The sequence below is a fragment of the Schistocerca piceifrons genome, chromosome 2 (genome assembly GCF_021461385.2).
Source record: "Schistocerca piceifrons isolate TAMUIC-IGC-003096 chromosome 2, iqSchPice1.1, whole genome shotgun sequence".
Lineage (NCBI taxonomy): Eukaryota > Metazoa > Arthropoda > Insecta > Orthoptera > Acrididae > Schistocerca > Schistocerca piceifrons.
This window is the reverse complement of record NC_060139.1, coordinates 254,228,928-254,251,135: the sequence shown is the minus strand read 5'-3', so window position 1 is coordinate 254,251,135 and position 22,208 is coordinate 254,228,928. Positions and strand designations below refer to the sequence as shown.

General features: G+C 44.0%; 1 protein-coding gene across 1 annotated transcript in view; it reads left to right on the top strand.

Moving 5' to 3' along the window:
* Positions 1 to 12,538: 12,538 nt before the first annotated feature.
* Positions 12,539 to 22,208, top strand: part of LOC124775303 (ankyrin repeat domain-containing protein 65-like) — a 177,260-nt gene continuing 167,590 nt past the window's right edge. The window contains exon 1 of the mRNA XM_047250139.1: positions 12,539 to 12,600. Coding sequence (XP_047106095.1) covers positions 12,539 to 12,600 — 62 coding nt within the window. The remainder of the gene's footprint in view (positions 12,601 to 22,208) is intronic.

Here is a 22,208-nt window from a genome sequence, read left to right as displayed (position 1 = left end):
TAGCAGTTGAACGGAATGGATAGTGTCTTGAAAGGAGGATATAAGATGAACATCAACAAAAGCGAAACGAGGCTAATGGAATGTAGTCGAATTAAGTCGGGTGATGCTGAGGGAATCAGATTAGGAAATGACACACTTAAAGTAGTACAGGAGTTTTGCTATTTGGGGAGCAAAATAACTGATGATAGTCGAAGTAGAGAGGACATAAAATGTAGACTGGCAATGGCAAGGAAAGCGTTTTTGAAGAAGCGAAATTTTTTAACATCGAGTATAGATTTAAGTGTCAGGAAGTCGTTTCTGAAAGTATTTGTATGGAGTGTAGCCATGTATGGAAGTGAAACATGGACGATAAATAGTTTGTACAAGGAGAGAATAGAAGCTTTTGAAATGTGGTGCTACAGAAGAAAGCTGAAGATTAGATGGGTTGATCACATAACTAATGAGGAGGTATTTAATAGAATTGGGGAGAAGAGGATTTTGTGGGGTAACTTGACTAGAAGAAGGGATCGGTTGGTAGGACATGTTCTGAGACATCGAGGGATCACCAATTTAGTATTGGAGGGTAAAAATCGTAGAGGGAGACCAAGAGATGAATACACTAAGCAGATTCAGAAGGATGTAGGTTGCAGTAGTTACTGGGAGATGAGGCTTGCACAGGATAGAGTAGCATGGAGAACTGCATCAAACCAGTCTCAGTACTGAAGACCACAACAACAACAACAACAACACACCAAAGGACTAGACAAAGCAAATGAACGGTATGGATGTTGTGTTGAAAGGAGGATAAAAGATGAACAGCAGCAAAAGCAAAACAAGGATAATGGAATACAGTCGATCTAAACCAGGTGATGATGAGGGATTTATATTGGGAAAAGAGAAACTTGAAGTAGTAGATGAGTTTTGCTATTTGGGCAGCAAAATAAATGACGATGGCGGAAGTAGAAGTGATATAAAATGTAGACAGGCAATGACAAGAAAAGCTTTTATGAAAAAGAAAAATTTTTATCATAGAATATGGATTTAAGTGTTAGTAAGTTTTTTCTGAAGGTATTTGTATGGAGTGTAGTTCAAATGGTTCAAACGGCTCTAAGCACTATGGGACTTAACATCTGAGGTCATCATTCCCCTAGACTTAGAAACTACTTGAACCTAACTAACCTAAGGGCATCACACACTGAGGCAGGATTCGAAGCTGCGACCGTAGTAGCAGCGCAGTTCCGGACTGAAGCACCTAGAACCGCTCGGCCACAGCGGCCGGCTTCTGGAGTGTAGTCATATTTATGCGTGAAACATGGACGATGAACAGTTTAGAAAAAAATGCGATGCTACAGACGAGTGTTGAATATGGGTAGATCATGTAACTAATGAGGAAGAACTGAATAGAACTGGGGAGACAAGAAGTTTGTGGCACAATTTCACCAAAGGAAGGGCTCAGTTGATAGGTGACGTTCTGAGACATCAAGGAATCACCAATTTAGCATTGGAGGGAAGTGAGGGGGCTAAAAATCGTAGAGGGAGACCAAGAGATGAATACAGTAAGCAGACTGAGAAGGATGTAGGTTGCAGTAGTTATTCGAAGACGAAGAGGTTCACACAGGATAGAGCGGCATGGAGAGCTACAAAAAACCAATCTTTGGACTGAAGACCACAACTACTAACACCCTAACACCACCTCCGCTGTACTTGACTGTTGGTACTACGCATGGGTGTAGGTAGCGTTCTCCAGGCATTCGCCACGCCCAAATCGTTCCATCGGATGGCCACAGGGTACAGCGTGATTCATCATTTCAGTGTCCAGTGACACCTCCCTTTACTCCATCTCACACTGCAGATATGTGTGGCATATGAGGAGCTGCTCAACTATTGTACCACATGCTTTTAAACTCACACCGAGGGGGGTGGCGCAGTGGGTAGCGCACTGGACTCGTATTCCGAAGGACACCAGTTTAAATCCGCGTCCGGCCATGCAGATTCAGGTTCTCCGTGACTTCCCTAATCTTACCAGGCAAATTCCCAGGTAGTTCCTTTGAAAGAATATAGTTCTCTATGCTTGAAACCGTCCGAGCTTTTCCTCCGTCTCTAACGACCTCAATGTCGACGGGACGTTAAACACTAATCTTTCTTTATTTTGTAACTCCCTGCGCACATCATTGTACTAGACGGATTGCTGGTAGTACTTTGGAACTCACGAGTGTTTAATACCGCTGATTTCTGGCGATTCCTGACAACAACCGCCCTGTCCATCACTACATGTGGTTTGATTTGTCTTGGTCTAACAATGATTGTTTCTTCTCGTTTCTACTTGACAATCACATCACCAATAGTCGATCTGGGAAGCTTTAGAACAGATGTCCCTGTGGGATTTGTCACTTTGGTGACATCCAGTGTCTAGTCCACATTCGAGGTCACTGAGCTCACCTCACCGAGCCATACTGCTGTCAGAACTTCTTTCAACTCCGTGCGAACAGGCCTCGAAAGGCCCGACGCTACCGACTGACCGCCGTGTCATCCTCAGCCGATAGCCCCACTGTATGCGGATATGGAGGGCATGTGCACTCCACTTCTCAACAGACACAGATGGTCACCCTTCCAAGTACTAGCCAAGCCCGACAAAGCTTAACTTCGGTGATCTGACGGGAACCGCTGTTATCGCTGCAGCAAGGCTGTTTAGCTTACTGTTTCTTTACTGACAACAAAACATTTTCCGCCTATTCCTACAGTGCCTGTCGTCTCTTCTAATCAGCAGCTCCGCTTTACATATCGGTGTCCCGATACTTTTGATCAAATAGTATACGTTAAGAATATAAATTAAAAACTAATCCATATAATCATGAGTGGTTGGATCACTGACTACAAAAACACGACCGAATCATTCTTAGCAAACTGAAATAGTTTACCCAATAATTTGTGCAGCAGTCGTGACGATACACGAAACCTTAACGTCTTTTCCCCATTCTTCTCAGTGTTATTTAAAACAGTGGACACATTGTTATCAAGAATCAATGCTGCCTTCATGTCAAATATAAAATGCAATCGAGTAAGACGTGTCGCACCGACAATGGTAAGCCACAGGCACAGCACGCTGTTGGGTTCTCCCAAGGAAGAGATTCCTGTGTGTCTTGTTAAAGCCATCTCGTCCCATTTGTGTGACTGGAACAGTGTTCGGTACCGCCAAACTGTAGGTTTCACTAGCCTTGATTTGTTATTTTGTACCTCTAGCCGCACATTCTCACACGTTACTCTCCTTCTCAACAATGAGGTAAAAACTCAAAGGAGCAGCACGCAGTTGCAAATTTCTTTATTTGCATGCGTCCCTTGTTGCCGTAACGCCTTGCTCATTTCCCAGTATTCCATGATGGCCCAATATCCAGGAGAATAATATTTCCTTCCCTTGCAGTAGTAAAGTGTGAGTTACATGTTTTCTTCTTCTTCATGTGCCGTCTCCTCTAAGAAGGTTGGCTGTCATCATGGCAATTTCTGATCTTGATTTGGCTGATCTAAGGAGTTCTGACGTTGAACAGTTGTACCAATTTTTTAAATTGTCAATCCAGGATGTCCGTCTTCTACCCCTCGTTCTCTTCCCACAAATTTTCCCTTCTAGTATTATTTGCAATATTTTGTAATTTACTCCCCTAATAACATGGCCTAAATATTGTAGCTTCCTTACTTTAATAATTTTAATTAATTCTTTTTCCTTTCCCATTCTTCTTAGGACATCTTGATTAGTAATCCTCGACACCCAACTAATTCTAAGTATTCTTCTATATGCCCACATTTCAAAAGCTTCTAAACTGTTCATGTCCTTCTTTTTCAATGTCCACGCTTCCATTCCGTATAATAATTTTGAGAATACATAGCATCTTAGCAACCTCATTTTTGTGTTTAAACAAATGTCTCTCGAACAGAATGCATTTTTCATCTTATTAAAGATACTTCTGGCCTGTCCTATTCTCGATTTAATTTCTTCTGAGCTTTCAATCTCCTCATTTACAATTGTTCCGAGATATTTAAATTTACGTACTTGATCGACTCTTTCCCTATTGATTGTAAGATTTTCTTGTTGGTGTGTTTTAGATATCACCATGAACTTAGTCTTGCTTACGTTAAGAGTCAAGCCAAATTCTTCACTTTTTTCTGCGACTTTGTCAAGAAGTAATTGTAGATCTTTGAGGTTTCCAGCTAGTAGTGCAGTGTCATCAGCAAACCTAACATTGTTAATGTTTAGCCCATTCACTTTAATGCCAGCTATTTCATCTGATAGAGCTGCCTGGATTATGTCTTCTGAATACATATTAAACAATAAGGGTGAGAGAACGCAACCTTGTCTCACACCCCTCTTTATTTCTATATCATTCGATAACTCATTTTCTACCTTCACGGTTGCGGTTTGATTGTAGTAGAGGTTATATATAATGCGGATGTCTTTCTTGTCAAGTGTTTTCTTTTCTAACAATTCTATGAGATGATCATGACGAACTTTGTCAAATGCTTTATTATAATCCAGGAAGCACACATATAGTGGCTGGTTAACCTCCATACATCGTTGCGCTAATATATTAAAAGCAAACAATGCTTCTCTTGTACCGAGGGAACTTCTAAAACCGAATTGTGTTTCACTTATACCTTCTTCTACTTTTTTGTATATTCGTTGGTTTATAACTTTTAGAAATATCTTTAAGGTGTGACTCATTAAGCTTATTGTACGGTGATCATTACAAGTTTTGGCATTAGCCTTTTTGGGTAATGTAACAAAGGTAGATGTCAACCAATCCCTAGGAATAATTCCCGAATTATAAATATCATTAAACAATTGTACAAATATATCTATATGGTCTATTCCTATGAGTTTCAGGATGTCATTTGGTATCTTATCCGGTCCAGGGGCTTTTCCTGTCTTTGATTTGTTGATAACATGTAATATTTCTTCTTTCGATATGCTTGGTCCTCGTTCTCCGATCATGTTATCATAAAATTTTTGATCTTTTCTTGTATCTTCAAATAGTTCTTTGACATATTATGTCCACCTGTCCAGTTTACCTTTAACATCAGGAATTATTTTGCCATTTTTATCTAACAATAAACTTGTACTTTTCTTTTTATTAAGTCCAGCTAAATCTTTAACTTTTTTGTGTAAGTTGAAACTATCATGTCTTGTTTCATAACTCTCAATTTCAGAGCATTGTTCCTTGTACCATTCTTCTTTTGCTCGCCGTGTTTCTTTTCGTATTTCTGCATGTAATCTTTTATACTCGCTTTCATCTCTATTTTTAAGTATTCTTCTTTGTTCCATCAATTGTAATATCTTCTCTGTCATCCACTTCTTTTTCATGTTGTCGCGTTTGGTCGCCATTGTGTTTTTACATGCATTATTTAATGTGTCTTTTATAAGTTCCCATTTGCCATCAATGTCTTCTGTTTGATTATTCTTTATCCTAACTAATTCCTTATTAATCTCTTCAGAAGTCTTTTGTTTAGTCAAGGGGTCTCTTAGAATAGTTGTATTTATATAGTCCTTCTTTTGTTTCTTTTGTATGGCTTTCAGTTTCACATGGAACTTTGCTACTAAAAGGTTATGATCAGAAAATATATCAGCTCCTGGATATGTTTTCACACCATGAATAGAATTTTTGTACCTCTTGTTTATAAGTATGAAATCAATTTGATTTCTGCAAACTTCTTCATTACAGTCTCTTGGTGATTTCCAAGTATAAAGTCTTCGTTTAGGGAGTTTAAAAAATGTGTTTGTAATAGACAGATTGTTTTCCTGGCAAAATTGTGACAGCAAATCTCCTCTTTCATTTCTTGTTCCTAAACCAAAAGGTCCAATAAGATCACCTTCACTTCCTTCACCTATTTTGGCATTAAAATCTCCCATGATGATAATAATGTCTCTGCTTTTTGAGGTTCCTATTGCTTGTGTTAATTCTTCATAAAATTTTCCTATTTCTTCTTGGTCTTTGTCGGCTGTTGGAGCATAGATTTGGATTAAATTAATATTTGTTTGTTTCGTTTGTAAATGTAGACTGATTACTCTATCTGAGATTGGTAAAATGCTTTTGACAGATTTACTAGCATACTCATCTAAAATTATTCCTACCCCATTCCTGTGCTGGCTATCAGAATTTCCCGAGTAGTATACTTTCATGTTGTCAATGGTCATTTCTCCTGAGTCAGGCCATCTTGTTTCACTTACACCCAAAATGTTAATTTTTAGGCGTTTCATTTCTTGTATAACATTATTTACTTTGCCTGGTTGGTATAATGATCTTACATTCCAAGTTGCTATTGTTGCATTATTTTTGTATTTACTTGTGGCATTGTTCAAGGCTCTCCCCCCCCGGAGATCCGAGTGGGGGAGTTGAAACTCCGGATAATTTGACATTGAACCCTGCCATGATGAGTTTTCCTGGGGATATCCATTGGATCTTTAATGCTGTGGTTTCCCGTTGCCTTCAGCATCCTATGCCGTTGACCACCCTTGGTGATTCTTCCGTCTTTAGGAGTGATTTCTCACTCCAAGGACAAGAGGGTGCCCTTGCTCTACCAGCTCATCCGCCCTCTAGAAGGTCGTTGGCTTAGTAGAGGGTTCTCCTTATCCCGGGAGAAACTCGGTCGCCAGAGCCTCGTTAGCGTAGCAGGGGATACCACGTGCCGGAGAGGTTGACATTTGTGTGGGAGAGGCTATTGGTGACGCATCCCACACCTTACCCCCCTTACATGTTTTGAGGCACTTTATTTCCTGCGTACATTTGGTGAATAATTTGCAGGTTAGTTAGGGACCCAGAGCAGACGAGAACGTTATTCCGTCGATTGCACCTCATTTTTTTGACTTAGCTCCTATAAACTAATTTTAAAAACTGTTGACGTAGAGGAGGAAATCTTTGACCATAAAGCAGTTATAGCATAAAAGACCACATGTGTTTCATGAAGTATTAAGAAAGACAGGAAAATATTTTTGTCTTTGAAGAGTAACAGGAAACAAATGTGCGAGGTATTCTAGGAGTCAAAAGCAAATGTTTGGCTCTGGGGACGAAGATGTCAATCATAAATGAATAAAATTTGGAAGCACTTTAGACGATTATATGCGAAGTAAGGTTGTGACGGATTGGGAAAGAGCAACCGTAGTCCAACATTTGTGTTAGATAGGTGCTATGAAAGGTTTAAACGAAGTTATTGAAAGGAAGTTAGACTTGTTGACAAACAAAAGCCTACTGTAACGTTGCTAAATTTTAACTAACAGTAAGCAGATTGAAACATCTATTTGGTTGCTAAACAACAATACTGCACCGATATACAATGTGACAGAGAGAAGGTCGAAATACTGAATTCGGTCCACCGACGTTGTTTCCCTGCTGAGTACCGTAACACAGTTGCTACTTTCAGTTACAGCACGAACACTGAAATATCAGGTATTGAGGTAAGCGACTGCGAAATGTAAAATCAAATAAAATAACTAAATAGTGAAGGTCATCTAGACCGGATGAGATTGCCGTCAGATTCTGTAGAATTATTGTTTGTACAGTTATCGATTATCAAGGCGCGCGCGGGATAAGCTTTGATTGATAAGAGTCAGGGGAAGTCCCAGTTTGTGGATAGAAAGAGGCGGTATCGGTCGTTAAGGCACGTGGCTAGCTCACGTTGTTGTGGTAATACGAACAGGAGTATAAAGCTTAAATAATTGTATGTGATCGAATATAGAATGCAATCAAGGACGCGATCTTATGGGAGTGTATTCAGTCATAAACAGTCAAGTTGTGATACGGAAAGTTGTAGTCAGGGAAAGCATCCGCTTCATGAACCACTGCACAAACCCTCTTCAATAGAAGTATTTACAATTTTAATGAACTACGTTGTTTTTTGTATCCAGTGATTTGTGTGAAACTTTGTAAGGAACTAGCACTCCCGCCTATTTCATCTGAACAACTTGTCTACGTATATAGTAAACGGTGTAGCCAATACTATAGCTGAAGAATATAACTGTGGTTCACTATATTCACGGAACTGCGCTGTCAATAAAGTTATTACCAACCCACTCCTTCCTCTTATTCAGCTATTTGGAGAGCCCACACTATAAAGGAAGACCGCCAACTATCTTGGGATAATCCTGTCCAGCAACCTGGCTCGGCATCAACGTATCCTAGAAGTCTGTCGCAAACTGTACTGCTAAGAACTCTGAACTACCGATACAATAGGGCCTGACCCAAGTCCAAATGCTTGAGCGGTGTAAAGACAAGACTCCGTAGAAGTTATACAGTGGATTGTTGTCCAAATTTTCATAACAAAGCGAAGAGTGGAAAACTGACAAGTGAGATAAATTGAACATCGTGATGTCTAGTTTTGCAAAAAAAGGTTTACTTGCTTGAAAGTACTCAAGGTAATTAAGAAAAACTTCATTAGTTAGTTGAGAGAAAACCAAAAGATTTCACGGACAGCTGCTGCTAGCTATGTAAATGAAGTGCCAAAAAGTTTGTCTTTTCAAGGCCTAGCTGCTTTCCGCTTAAAAAAGATGCATCGGTGTGTCATTTAACTGCCAACAAATGTTCGAACGGAGCGAAAAGGTAACTCCTCAGGAATAACAATGGATTTCTGTCCAAATTTTCATAGCCAAACGAAAGGTAATAAATTGATAATTGTAGTAACGAATTGACCAGCATGAGGTCTATTTAGCATATAAAAAAATCTTCAAATAGTGTAATGATTTATCTCAAAGTAAGAAGTAAAATAGATTTGAGAAACATATGACGCGTCTTCCAATGATGCTCGAAGTCGTGTACAGCAAGTGAGGTGCCGACTGATAAAGTTCCACCAAACAAATATCCGCTATTGCTCTTTAAATTGTAAGATTTTAACCCTTTCAGACCTTCTACCTACAATTGTTTACAACAACTTTTACTGTGTGTTAGATGCAACCTAAGTATTTTTTCCTAATGGAGACCAGAGATATACATTTGTGAATGTTCAAACTTTTCAACATGCGCAAGTGTTGCCAAACGTTGGGCATCACTATAATAATATCAGCAAGTAAGTGTAGCAGTGCACAGCAACTCGTGACCACCTGAACGTACGGATGTGGTTGGTTCACAATATTCAACTTTATAGTTGTATATTGTTATTATTATTATGCGTGTTAGTTAGTGAATGATCGTTTTACTATTGATTAAAATAGTGAATGTTTCGTAATTGGTTATTTTATTCCATATAATAAAGCCAAGTGTACAGCGAATGTTTTGAAAACGGTACATATTTTTGTATAATCTTGCACCTAGCATCATTAAGAAATCACCTAAGAGCAATACCACGTAGAGGAAAGTTTTCCTTCTTCCAGGAAAAAAATTCATGCCTGAAACGGTTAAAGCAAACATTGAAGTGAAATTCGCATCCGGCACCCTGTTTGCTCAACAAGATTTCCAGCATGATTACAAGATGCACCAAATGTCTGTCTAATACATTTTCTTACTTTTAGACGAATTATTGCACGAAGATTTGCTGTTTTATTCTTTTCTGTTGGACTTTACATTGGCCGAGCCATGAACCGTGGAAGTGCAGCGTGGCATAAGGCCGAGAAGACATATTTGCAGGGGCTACAAACCCTCCACAATAAGGCTCTACGCAGTGTCTCCGACGTCCCGTGGTATTTCGCAGTCCGGTAACTACACGTAGCTGCAGATATGCTTGAGGTTTTCGAAAAGTTTGGCAGGGATGTCTGTGACCTATACAAGAGTATGTGAGATCCGAAAATCCACTAATTGGAAAGTAGGTCGCTCCAATGACAAATGATGCTGGCACAGGCAACCCGTAGCCTTATTGACAAGAACGTAAAGAGTACCACACGAAGACTCAAATGCTTTAAATCTTTGACACATCAGTGCAAGAGAAGTACATGAATATAAAACACAACCATGACATTCGCAGGTAATTCCACAATATAAAAACTGCATCCTTCACGAGAAGAAAAGCGAGTAAGGTACACATTTGTAGCACAGCTACAGGTGTGCTATACAACGAAAGAGTCAGAGACAATGACGATCAAGTTTTGGGGCTACAGCTAGGTGTTTCCCTTTAGGCACAGTACCTCCGTGAGGCCGGGTCGTGGGTAGTGGCTGCTGGATAGCTTAGCCCAGGTATGTGCAACCTGCTTAGCCCAGGTATGTGCAACCTTTAGTGATGCGCGGGCCTGATTCATATACTTCCTTAAGCTCGCGGGCCGCGTCATCACGACGTGGCAGGAACGCTTCTAGTGCACAAATAAAAATTGTAGCGTGTGCGACTTTAATGTTTATGGGCTAACACACCGATACGAATGGCAGCCCTTTCCCGACGCGCCACACCAACAAACTATGCCTAAAATACGTGTGCTTGAGAAACCTTCATTTTATGTGCACCTGGAATTTCATTCGCAGACCGGAATGAAACCAGCCACGGGCCGGATGCGATCTGCGGGCCGCCGGTTGCCCACCCGTGGCTTAGCCGGTGAGACCACTGCACACGGAAACAAGAGTCCGGGGTAGAGTCCTGATCCGGCACACAAGATTTCATCTGCCAAGGAATTATACTGCTACTCCCCTGCAATACCGGCAGATGCTACTATTTCAAAGTAGCGCGCACCCCAGCGCAGGGTGAAAGATTCATTCTGGAGTAACAGTGAGCATTAGAACATTTACCGAATTAACGAGAAAGTACTCATTATCCCACTTTTGAAACGAGAGTCCGGGATAGAGTCCTGATCCGGCACACAGATTTAATCTGCCAGGAAATTATACTGCTACTCCCCTACAATACAGGCAGATGCTACTATTTCAGAGTAGCGCTCATCCCAGCGCAGGGTGAAAGATTCATTCTGGAGTAACAGTGAACATTAGAACATTTACAGAATTAACGAAAAAGTACTCATTATTCCACTTTTGAGGCTTGTTCCCCCTCCCAGCACCCCACATCCTCCGCTCTCACACCCGTATCGATTCAGGGCTATCAACAAGAAGCAACAGATCAGCTATCGATAGAGTGCTATCTGTGAACGTTAAAAACTGAAACTTATCAGAGAATTGTATTGCATCCTATTGGTGCTGAAATAAACGCGCGACCTGTTTCGTACAGCGTCGAAAGTTGTGACAGTCTGGAACACTTGGCCAGTGTCCGCCCAGTACGAGGTTAGTGCAAGCTCTGTTCAACACAGCAAGAGAAGGAATCACACGTGACGTCTCACGCGACCGTCGGCATCACGTCACGTGGTAGCAGAGTCCGCCTGCGGATAGGCTATACAAGCCAAGGAATCGGGGCTGTGTACAGAGTTACAAGACGTTTGTGTCATGTGGAAATCTCTTCCTACTTCTACGTAAGACCGCGCTGACGACTTCGTTACCTAAAGCAGACATCTCTGGCACTGCACACTGTCACTGCGTGGTGAGTACTCCACATCCGTATATGAGAATATTATTAACCTCACAGATGATGTTAACAGTAACCTCATATTTCATTGTAGACAATACAGATACCTATAAGAAAGTACTGTGTGAGAAAAGCCACACAGAAATCCAATCAGATATTGTTAAAATTCCAAAGTGGCGGAAGACTGGCATCCTGCGTCAGATATTTAGAAATGTGAAGCTATCTCTTCATAAAGCCCAAAAAAAGAGTTAAAACAGTATCCTATGACTACGGTATCAATGACTCACTGCTGGAGTCAGTTAACTCATACAAATACCTGGGAGTAAGAGTTAGCGGGGATATGGAATGAACTGAGCGCATAAACACAATCGTGGTAGAAATCGGTTCATTGGTAGGACACTAGGAGCCGTATTTACTCTATAGTGGATATGGCTTACAGAAAACTTGTGCCATCAATCATAGAAAATTGCTTAAGTGTCTGGGTGGGACCCGTACAGGGTATAGTGAAGGTAAACAGAATAGGCCAGCACGAGTGGTCACAGGTTTGTCTCACGGGAGAACGTCACCTATATGCTGAGAAACCTGGACTGCCAAAGACGTTTCGTACGTAATACCATCATAAAACCTGTTATCTCATTGTCAATATAAGGTGATACTGTCTATTCGGCCGATGTTAGCAACATCAAGCGTAATGTCTCAAAAGGGAACCTGGAACAGAAATTCCGCTCAGCTGGCAGCAATTGTTAGAGTAAATAAATGTATGAAATTGATTGGTTGGGTGACAAAAAATTGCAAACAGTTTGATGTTTCAGTTGAAAGTGTATCCTATGTTACACAAGAGCCAAGCTTAGTCTGAAGCAGTCCATCAAATATCGCCCGAGAGCACGCTATTGGACTTTGAATGAGCGGTGCTTTCAAGATAACTGCATCACATTCTTTATGCAGCGACAGCTGTGTGTTAACCTCGTTGCACAGTGTAATGCAGAGCAGCATCTAATCTCTCTTTAAACCTTGTGCTGACTACTACTACCCATTTTGATCTAACTGTACGAACTCCACCAGCCATCAGGTCAACTCGCTGCTAGCCTCGCCACTTTAGTAAGCACGTGTTATTGGTAGGGGAAGTTCGTGAGCACTAACCCCTATCATCGCGATGTCTCTTAAGCAACTTGCTGTGATAAAGCATCTCTGCCTTGTTCGTGCACCGCCAAGCAGGTGAGTGATTCACAGAGCTGACACTGACTGCCATGCGATCAGTTGCTCAATTTAAAAAAAAAAATCTTTATTTACCATCACAATAATATTTATACATCCAACCCACCTCCTTATTTGATTAGTGGGTCTTACTTGCTACTGTTAGTTACAATTAGCAGCTAATTATAATATATATTAAGTTGTGAGCTACAGCTATAATTTAGTTTGAATGGGCAGCTATACAATTTATTTTAACTTCCAAGTTTTTAACTAAACCTACATTCTATTTCCTGCAGCGTCACAGGTGTGTCAGCAATGTACAAACCTACTTTATTGCCTTGCCCATCGAGCTAATCCCGATGGGCGTGCCCCTGACACTGGGCTGGCCAGGACGTTAATCGCTGCAGGTTCCTAAATCTAGATTTCTAGTCTAATTCCTACTAACTAGTTCTAACCTGCGTCATCTCCAGTGTATTGTCAATTCCGGGTTATTCATATTCCCCACCCCCCCTAATCCCGCGCGTGGCGGATTCCAGACTAAAGGGTCGGCCTATCCACGCGCAGGCGGAATGGGAGTAGGGCACATTAGTCATAATCTGTGCTATTTAGTCTTGTTCCCTCATGTATTCCCTCAACACCTTCTGTGATACCTCGTTGGCAAGTCTATTTATTATTTGGAAGGTGTCTTCTTGTCTTATTAGGTTGTAAGTGTCATGGTCAGGTAGTTGGTCCCGTAGTGTAGAGGCAACATCATTGAAGAGGGGGCACTCGTAAATCACATGATCGGGAGTGCCCTCCGGTTCTCCACATTCACACGCGGGTGTGGCCCTTTTCCCAAACCGACATAGGTATGCCGGGTAAGGTCCATGTCCAGTGAGAAAATGGATTAGCCCTCTGGTGGGTTCAAAGTACTTCATTTTTAGCCGTTCCCTAATACTTGGTATCAATTCATGTGTCTTGCGCCCTGTTCCATCCGCATCCAACAGTTCTTGCCATAATTGTACTCCTCTTTGCCGAATCTCACCCTTGTCCCTTGCCCCAATACCTAAGATCTCCTCTATTTTTGTTATATTTCCCTTTTTAATCCAGAACCATGCAGCTTGCTCCCTAATTTTGATGTCCAGGGGGCAAAGCCCCATTATGACTAGTAGTGCTCCCCCTGGTGTTGTTCTGTAAGCACCTATCGATCTAAGAATCATGTTCCTTTGAACCCTTCTGTCATGGCGGGCACCACCCTCGTGAGCCTGTGTGCCCATACTCCCGAGCCGTAACCCACTATCGATGTTAATATACTGTTATGATAAAGTTTTATAAGATGTGGTGGAAGATGAAATCTTCTGTGTCCTATGGATATGAGGTTATTCAGTGTTTGGAGGGCTTTCTGGGTTACGGTTTCAATGTGTTTCCCAAAATTCCACTTCTCATCAATGATGATGCCCAAGTATCGTGCGTCACGTCTCCGAAGAACTGGCGAGCGGTTGATTCGTACAGTCGGGTTACGGATTAATTGTCCCTTCAATAGTAAGTAGGTGGACTTACTTGGTGACACCGTCATTTTGGTGTTTGGCACCATAGTTGTAGCTTGTTTAAGGCACTCTCTATTTTAGGTTCAATGTCTTCGCGGCTACGGCCGCCGACCAGCGGGAGGAGGTCATCTGCATAGGCTATCACCTCTAGCACTTCTTCACTTTGTTGTAGGGTGTCTAATAAAGGCTCCATATGGATGTCCCAAAACAGGGGCCCTAGCACGGAACCCTGAGGACAACCCTTTGTTATAACTTTTCCAATTCTCTTGCTAGAAGATGATAGCCAGACCTCCCGTTCCTCACAATAGCTCCTCAGACAACCATATAGCGGCCCTGGACACTCCTTCTCCCGCAAGCAGGAGAAGAGCGAAGGCCACCACAGGTTGTCGAAGGCGCCACTGATGTCAACCATAATGCACAACACGTACTTATGTGGGGTAGAGCCACAGACCTCAGCAGCCAGGGCGATTGCATCAGATGTCGATCGCCCAGGCCTGAAGCCGAATTGCCTGTCGCTCACCCCATGCAGCACTCTATGTGCAGCCAGTCTGTCAGCTAGTAGCTTTTCTAATATTTTCCCTAGTATGTTGATTAAACAGATTGGTCTATAGGATTTTACGCTTGTAGGATCTTTATCTAGTCCTTTCCGAATGATGACTACGTTTGCAGACTTCCACACCCTTGGAATTTTTTGCTGTATCAGACACTCATTATATAAGTGAGTGAGTGGTGCAGTTAGCTGGGGAGCTAGGAACTGCACCACCTCAGCTACAATGCCGTCTGGCCTGGGAGCTTTGCCCCTTTTAAGTGATTTTATGTGGGCAGCCACCTCTTCCTCCGAGAAAGGGTAGACTGCCGTATTGTTGGTGTATTCATTAAGGTTGTCTCGTCTTAGTTGTTGTTGTTGAACAGATTCCCCATCGGCGCTATCGTCAGGCAGCAGGGACCGGAGGAGGACCTCAGCAGTTTCCTGCCAGGATTCCGTCATCCTGTCCCCGTGCCTGACTGTTGATAATTCCAGTGGAGAGCGGATCTTCTCTCGTACTAGTTTATACGGTGTACCCCAGGGGTCCAATGCCAGTTGGCTCTGGACGAAATTTTCCCAGCTTTGTGTCCTAACAGCCTGGAGTTCTTTCTGAAAACGAAGTTTAGCCTCCCGGTACTGCATCAGCCATCTTTGCCGTTCCGGCCAGACGACACTGCGCTGGTAATACCTTCTTAACCTTCTAACAGACCGGCGCATATTCTCTAGTTCGGGCGACCATGGCGATGGAGAGGTTGCAATGGCCTTCCTCCTGGTTGGTATGGCAGCTTTCACCGCGCTAGTTATTGCATTGGTCAGTTCTTCTGCTCGGTCGTTTACGTCAATGTCAAAGTCTGCTCCACCCTCTGGCAAGGCAGAAATGACGCACTCCCTGGCTAGTCGTTCCCAATCGGCCCTTCTGTAATTAAACTGCATCTCCCACCCCATGGCCCAGCAGGACCCTCTTCCACCTACAATGAATGTGATTAGGTTGTGGTCACTTGTAGTGGCTTTTTCTTCTACTTTCCACTCTTGTATTGTGTTAATTGCATTGGGGGTGGCTAAGGTTATATCGATATTCGTACCTGGTCCTCCTCCCGCCGCATAGGTTGGAGTATTACCAGGTTTGTTAGCTATCACTAGTTGTGATGCCATGATAAAATCCTCTACTTTCTCTCCATTGGTGTCCCTTGTGCTGCTGTGCCACAGGGGGGATTTTGCATTGATATCAGCCGTGATTATCATCCTTCGTCCCTGCAACGCCGTGGTTACTGTTGCCAGATGGTCAAGATGCGTTTCAATGTTATCTCCGTACTGAAAGTACATGTTTATTAGTATGATTGTTTCACGGGGAGATAGCAACTCCACGACATTGCAGTGACTATTAGTGAACTGTGATAGTGTTGTTTTCAGGGCTTTGTTCGTGATAATTATTGCCGCTTTCGGATTATCTCCTTGGCTGATTACCTGCCACGTAGCGGCTGTAAATGTAATTTTTCCGTCCAGGGAGTACGGCTCTTGTAGACAGAGCACATCCAGCCTCCTCTCCTCCACTTCCCTTCGCAGCTCCTGCATTACAAGTCGACTGTTGTGTGTGTTAAGTTGGCCAATGGTAATTTTTGTCATCTACGGAAAGTATGTATGTATGTGGTCTTCTGGCCAAGTCTTATTCCAGTCATACGTAATACGTCCATTAGCCAGAACTGACTGTTCGTAAATGTCGTTGAGGTCAAACTTTTCTCCTTGTCTCTCGAACACTTTCTTTAGTAAGTCTCGCAGGGCTCCGAAGTCAGTGGGGAGATTCACTGACTTAAGCTGTATTCTGTCTACAGCCTCCATTACCGAGAAGGTGACTCTTCTTCCATATTCGTGCCCTACGCGGACCACATGTCGTAAGGCAGTGGTCAAGGTAGCCGGCTGCTCCAATCTCACCAGTTGCATGGTGAACTCTAAGTTTGGATATATCCGAACCGGATCTATTGGCGGTAGTCTTACCACTGGGGTGTCTAGAGAGCTTGTTATTGTGCTCTCTTGCACAGGATTTTGTACCTTCTGGTTACTTTCATTTGTTGAGACCTCAGGCCCAGGATGCCTTTGCCGTTGCTGGTGTTTGGTCGGCTTCTCTTCCCTGCTGAGAGAGGAGGGAGTAGCCATAGGGATAGTTTCTGTCTGGACACATTTATCTATTTTTGGTGGAACTGTTTGGATGCTTTTGTCAACTGTTTCAGGTATCGGATCCCTCGAAAGAGACTTTATGAATTCTTTGAATCTACTTGCCCTAATGGCATCCCTCCTCCTTTTGCTGGGGGATTTTCGCTTTGGCATCCTGTTCTGTTTTACGTACTCAGCCATAGTCCGTTCTAGATATGAGTCTTTGCTCTAACATGCGGTATGTAGGGCAATTTCGTCCTGAGGCTCCACAGCTTTTCTTCCCACGTCTTTTGCAGGGAATGCATACGCTTGCGGCTTTACATTCTTTACGTGTGTGACCATCTTCGCCGCACCTGGAGCAAGCCGACCCCCTGGTGCAGTGCCATAGAATGTGGTCCAGGTCTCCACAATTGTGGCAACGAGGTACCACAAGGTAATCCCTAATATTGATGGCATGGAAGCCAACATACAGTCTGCCCATTGTTATGATTTGCTTCCACATTGGTGCTGTGACCTCGGCGACGTGATGTACAACATCACGATCGCGAGGTCCCGTTTTAAATCTTAGCTTGAAAGAGTCCTTAAATTCATTTTCATTCATTTGATCAAAATTTTGGTCTTTTATGCTTTGGTACAGTTCTTCGTTCGTCATTGTTGCTGGTACATCGTATAGGATGACCAGTGGGTTTCTTTTTCTCGGCGGTTCACACTTGACCACCGAGTTCAGTTTGGGATTCTTTAACAATTTCTCTTTGTCTTCTTCTGTAGCCACCTCCACAATCACCGAGTTTCTACTGGGTTTTACTTTATTTATTCTAATTTTGTCTTTTGCCGGGTCAATACTTTTGGTCAGCAGTTCTTGTATTTTTTTGACGCTTGTGTCTTGGCCTGGTAGAGTTCTTAGACAGACCGCCGTGTCTGACCGCTTGGTCACCTTGGCGATCGTTTTTTTCGTGGTTTGTGGCTTTGGCGGTGCTTGCGCGACCACCCCAGCCCAAGTTTTTGTTGGTTGCCTTCTCAATTGATCATTTTCTTTTTCTAGCTCCTCTACGCGGCCTTCGAGCTTGGCGTGGGCGATGGCCCATGCAGCCAGCTCGTTCTTAATAATGGACAATGCCGCCTGGCTTATTTTCCCGTTTTTAATATTCTGCTCCAAGAGCAGCGTGACACGTGCATGTCTTTGCGTAACGGTTTCATCTTCTGCCAGTCCCGTCTCGTCCTGAGGAGAGGGATCAAGCATCATAGATGCTCGCTTGAGCGCACTCGATTCACTCGTCTCAGTTGTAGCCATATTGATTGACGAGTGAAAAATAGGGTGGGAGCCCGTCTCTTGCCCCGGACCGGCTCCTCTGGCATGGGGGGGGGGGACTTCTGCAGCTCGCCCACCAACCTCGCCCCCAGGTCAAGGGCACTCCAGAGCTGCTGGGTTCAGCGCGCCGTTGCCAGCGCCCTGGTCCCCGTCGAAGGCCTCGTCGTCGACGATTTCACACGACGCTCCTCGGCAAGTGCACCCCGCACTCCGGAGAGGCGGATGCACCCCTCGCCCTTCGCCGCCTACTAGCCCGAGTTTCCACCTGAAGGCCAGGGACCCACTCCTACTCAGGTGGTGGGTCGGTCCCCCAGTCGTTCGGCGGTCTGGGCCCATCTAACCTGGCCCAGGCGATGTCACCACCTCCTGGGTTTGGCAGAACACGCCCCGGTTACCCAGGGGCGCTGCGAAGCACCCTTGCCGACTCGCGCCGTGATCCCATGCCGACAAACGAAGTCGCCGGCATGCGGAGCACCTGCTGGACTGTGCCCTGCGAACAGAGAGGGACTGGTGTTCGGTCCCTTGACACAGCTCCCCCTGTGCCACGCACCCTTCGCTTTCGCATCGGGTTGGGTCGCAGCTCTCCCTTTGGTCACAAGGCAGAATGCCGAGCTTAACGTCTGGCGCCACGGGAAGGCGGAGAGAGCCACTTGGGAAGGAGAGGCTATGAGAGACGCATCACTTCCCCTGTGAGGACTGCCGCCGCACACCCGACTGGGAAGCGATACGCCCCAGTGCGAGCTTCCGTGCCTTAAGGCGCGCCGGCGACGGGCGGGCCCGCGCCGAGACGCGCCGTCAAGCGACTGACCTCACGCCAGACAATTTGCTTCCACGGCGCTGAATAGGAACTGTTTTGGAACACAGAAGCTATTTCCATATTAATTTGAACCTGAGCTTGGCTAAAGATGTGGCGGAGAGCCCGAAAAAATTCTGCCCCTATGTAAAATCGCTGAGCGGGTCTAAGTCAGTCATTGACCAGTCTGGTTTGGCAGCAGAAGATAGCAAAAGGGAGGCCAAAGTTTTAAATTCCACGTTTAAGAAATCGTTCACGCAGGAGAATCGTACAGACGTACGGTCGTTTGACCATCGCATTGAGTCCCGTATGGATAACATAGTCATAAGAATGCCTGGCGTAGAGAAACAACTGAAGGAGTTGAAAACAAATAAGGCGCCAGGTCCGGATGGAATTCCAGTTCTGTTTTACACTGAGTATTCTACGTCGTTGGCCTCTTACTTAGTTTGCATTTATCGCGAATCTCTCGACTAGCACAAAGTGCGAAGCGACAAAAAAAAAACGAAAAAAAAAAAACGCTGGGGACTCTTGTATATAAGAAGAGTAAAAGAACGGACCCGCAAAATCACAGACCAATGTACTTAACATCGGTTTTCTGCAGAATTCTAGAACATGTTCTGAGTTTGAATTTAATAAATTTTCTAGGAGCCGAAAAGCACATGTCCACGAATCAGCGCGGCTTTAGCAAGCATCGCTCGTGCGAAACGCAGCTTGTTCTTTTTTCACACGATATAGTATGGATGAAGGACAACAGGCAGATTCCATTTTTCTAGATTTCCTACAAGCATTCGACATGGTAACACACTGCAGACTGTCAGCGAAGAAACGTGCATACGGAATAGGCTCCCAGAAAAGTGACTGGCACGAAGACTTCTTGAGATATGGAACCCAGTATGTTGTCCTCGACGGCATGTGTTCATCGGAGACAGGAGTAACATCAGGAGTGCCCCAGGCAAGTGTGATACGACCTTTGCTGCTTTCTATATACACTACTGGCCATTAAAATTGCTAAACCACAAAGATGACGTGCTACAGACGCGAAATTTAACCGGCAGGAAGAAGATGCTGTGATATGCAAATGATTAGCTTTTCAGAGCATTCACACAAGATTGGCACCAGTGGCGACACCTCCAACGTGCTGACATGAGGAAAGTTTCTAACCGATTTCTCATACACATACAGCAGTTGCCTGGTGAAACGTTGTTGTGATGCCTCATGTAAGGAGGAGAAATGCGTACCATCACGTTTCCGACTTTTATAAAGGTCGGATTGTAGCCTATCGCGATTGCGGTTTATCGTATAGCCACATTGCTGTTCGCGTCGGTCGAGATCCAATGACTGTTAGCAGAATATGGAATCGGTGGGTTCAGGAGGGTAATACGGAACGCCGTGCTGGATCCCAACGGCCTCGTATCACTAGCAGTCGAGAGGACAGGCATCTTATCCGCATGGCTGTAACGGATCGTGCAGCCACGTCTCGATCCCTGAGTCAACAGATGGGGACGTTTCCAAGAGAACAACCATCTGCACGAACAGTTCGACGACGTTTGCAGCAGCATGGACTATCAGCTTGGAGACCGTGGCTGCGGTTACCCTTGACGCTGCATCACAGACAGGAGCGCCTGCGGTGGTGTACTCGACGACGAACTTGGATGCACGAATGGCAAAACGTCATTTTTTCGGATGAATCAAGGTTCTGTTTACAGCATAATGATGGTCGCATCCGTGTTTGGCGACATCGCGGTGAACGCACATTGGAAGCGTGTATTCGTCATCGCCATACTGGCGTATCACCCGGTGTTGTGGTATGGGGTGCCATTGGTTACACGTCTCGGTCACCTCTTGTTCGTATTGAAGGCACTTTTAACAGTGGACGTTACATTTCAGATGTGTTACGACCCGTGGCTCTACCCTTCATTCGATCCTTGCGAAGCCCTATATTTCAGCAGGATAATGCACGACCGCATGTTGCAGGTCCTGTACGGGTCTTTCTGGATACAGAAAATGTTCGACTGCTGCCCTGGCCAGCACATTCTCCAGATCTCTCACCAATTGAAAACGTCTGGTCAAAGGTGGCCGAGCAACTGGCTCGTCACAATACGCCAGTCACTACTCTTGATGAACTGTGGTATCGTGTTGAAGCTGCATGGACAGCTGTACCTGTACACGCCATCCAAGCTCTGTTTGACTCAATGCCCAGGCGTATCAAGGCCGTTATTATGGCCAGAGGTGGTTGTTCTGGGTACTGATTTCTCAGGATCTATGCGCCCAAATTGTGTAAAAATGTAATCACATGTCAGTTCTAGTATAATATATTTGTCCAATGAATACCCGTTTATCATCTGCATTTCTTCTTGGTGTAACAATATTAATGGCCACTAACTGTACATAAATGATCTGATAGACAGAGTGGGAAGCAATCTGTGGTTGTTCGCTGATGATGCTATGGTGTGCGAGAAGGTGTCAAAGGTAAGTGATTGTAGATTGGTCCAAGATAACCTACACAAAATTTATAGTTATGATGAATGGCAGCTGGCTCTTAATGTAGAAAAATGAAAGTTAGTGCGGATAAGCAGGAAAAATGAATCCGTAATGTTTCGGATACTGCATTAGTAGTGTCCTGCTTGACACAGTCATGCTGTTTAAAAATTGAGGAGTAACTTTACGAAGCGATATGAAATCGAGTGAGCATATGAGGATTGTGGTAAGTAAGGGGAATGGTCGACATTGGTTTATTGGGAGAGTTTTAGGAAAGTGTAATTCATCTGTCAACAACACCGCATATAGGACGCTAGCGCGATCTATTGTGTTCGAGTGTTTGGTATCCGTACCAGGTCGGACTGAAAGAAGACATCGAAGCAATTCAGAAGCGAGCTGCTGGATTTGTTACCGGTAGGTTCAATCAGTATCCATGTGTTACGGATATGCCTTAGAAGCCTAAGTGGGAATCCTTGGAGGAAAGAAGACATTCATTTCGAAGAACACTAGTGAAAAAGTTTAGAGAATCGGCATTTTAAGCTGACTGCAGAACGATCCTACTGCCGCCAACACATATTTCGCTTTGGGACGACGAAGATAAGATGCGAGAAATTAGCGCTCATACTGAGGCGGATAGACTGTCGTTTTTCCCTCACTCTAGCTGTGAGTGGAACAGGAAAGGAAACGACTAGTTGTGTTAAAGTGTGCCCTCCGTCAAACACCGTACTGTGGCTTGAAGAGTATGTATGTAGATGTAGATGAAGCCAATACACAGACGAGGAAAACTTTAGCAGTTGCTCAGTTAAGTGAACACTTCAAATATAGCAACAATAGCTCATGCATTGCACT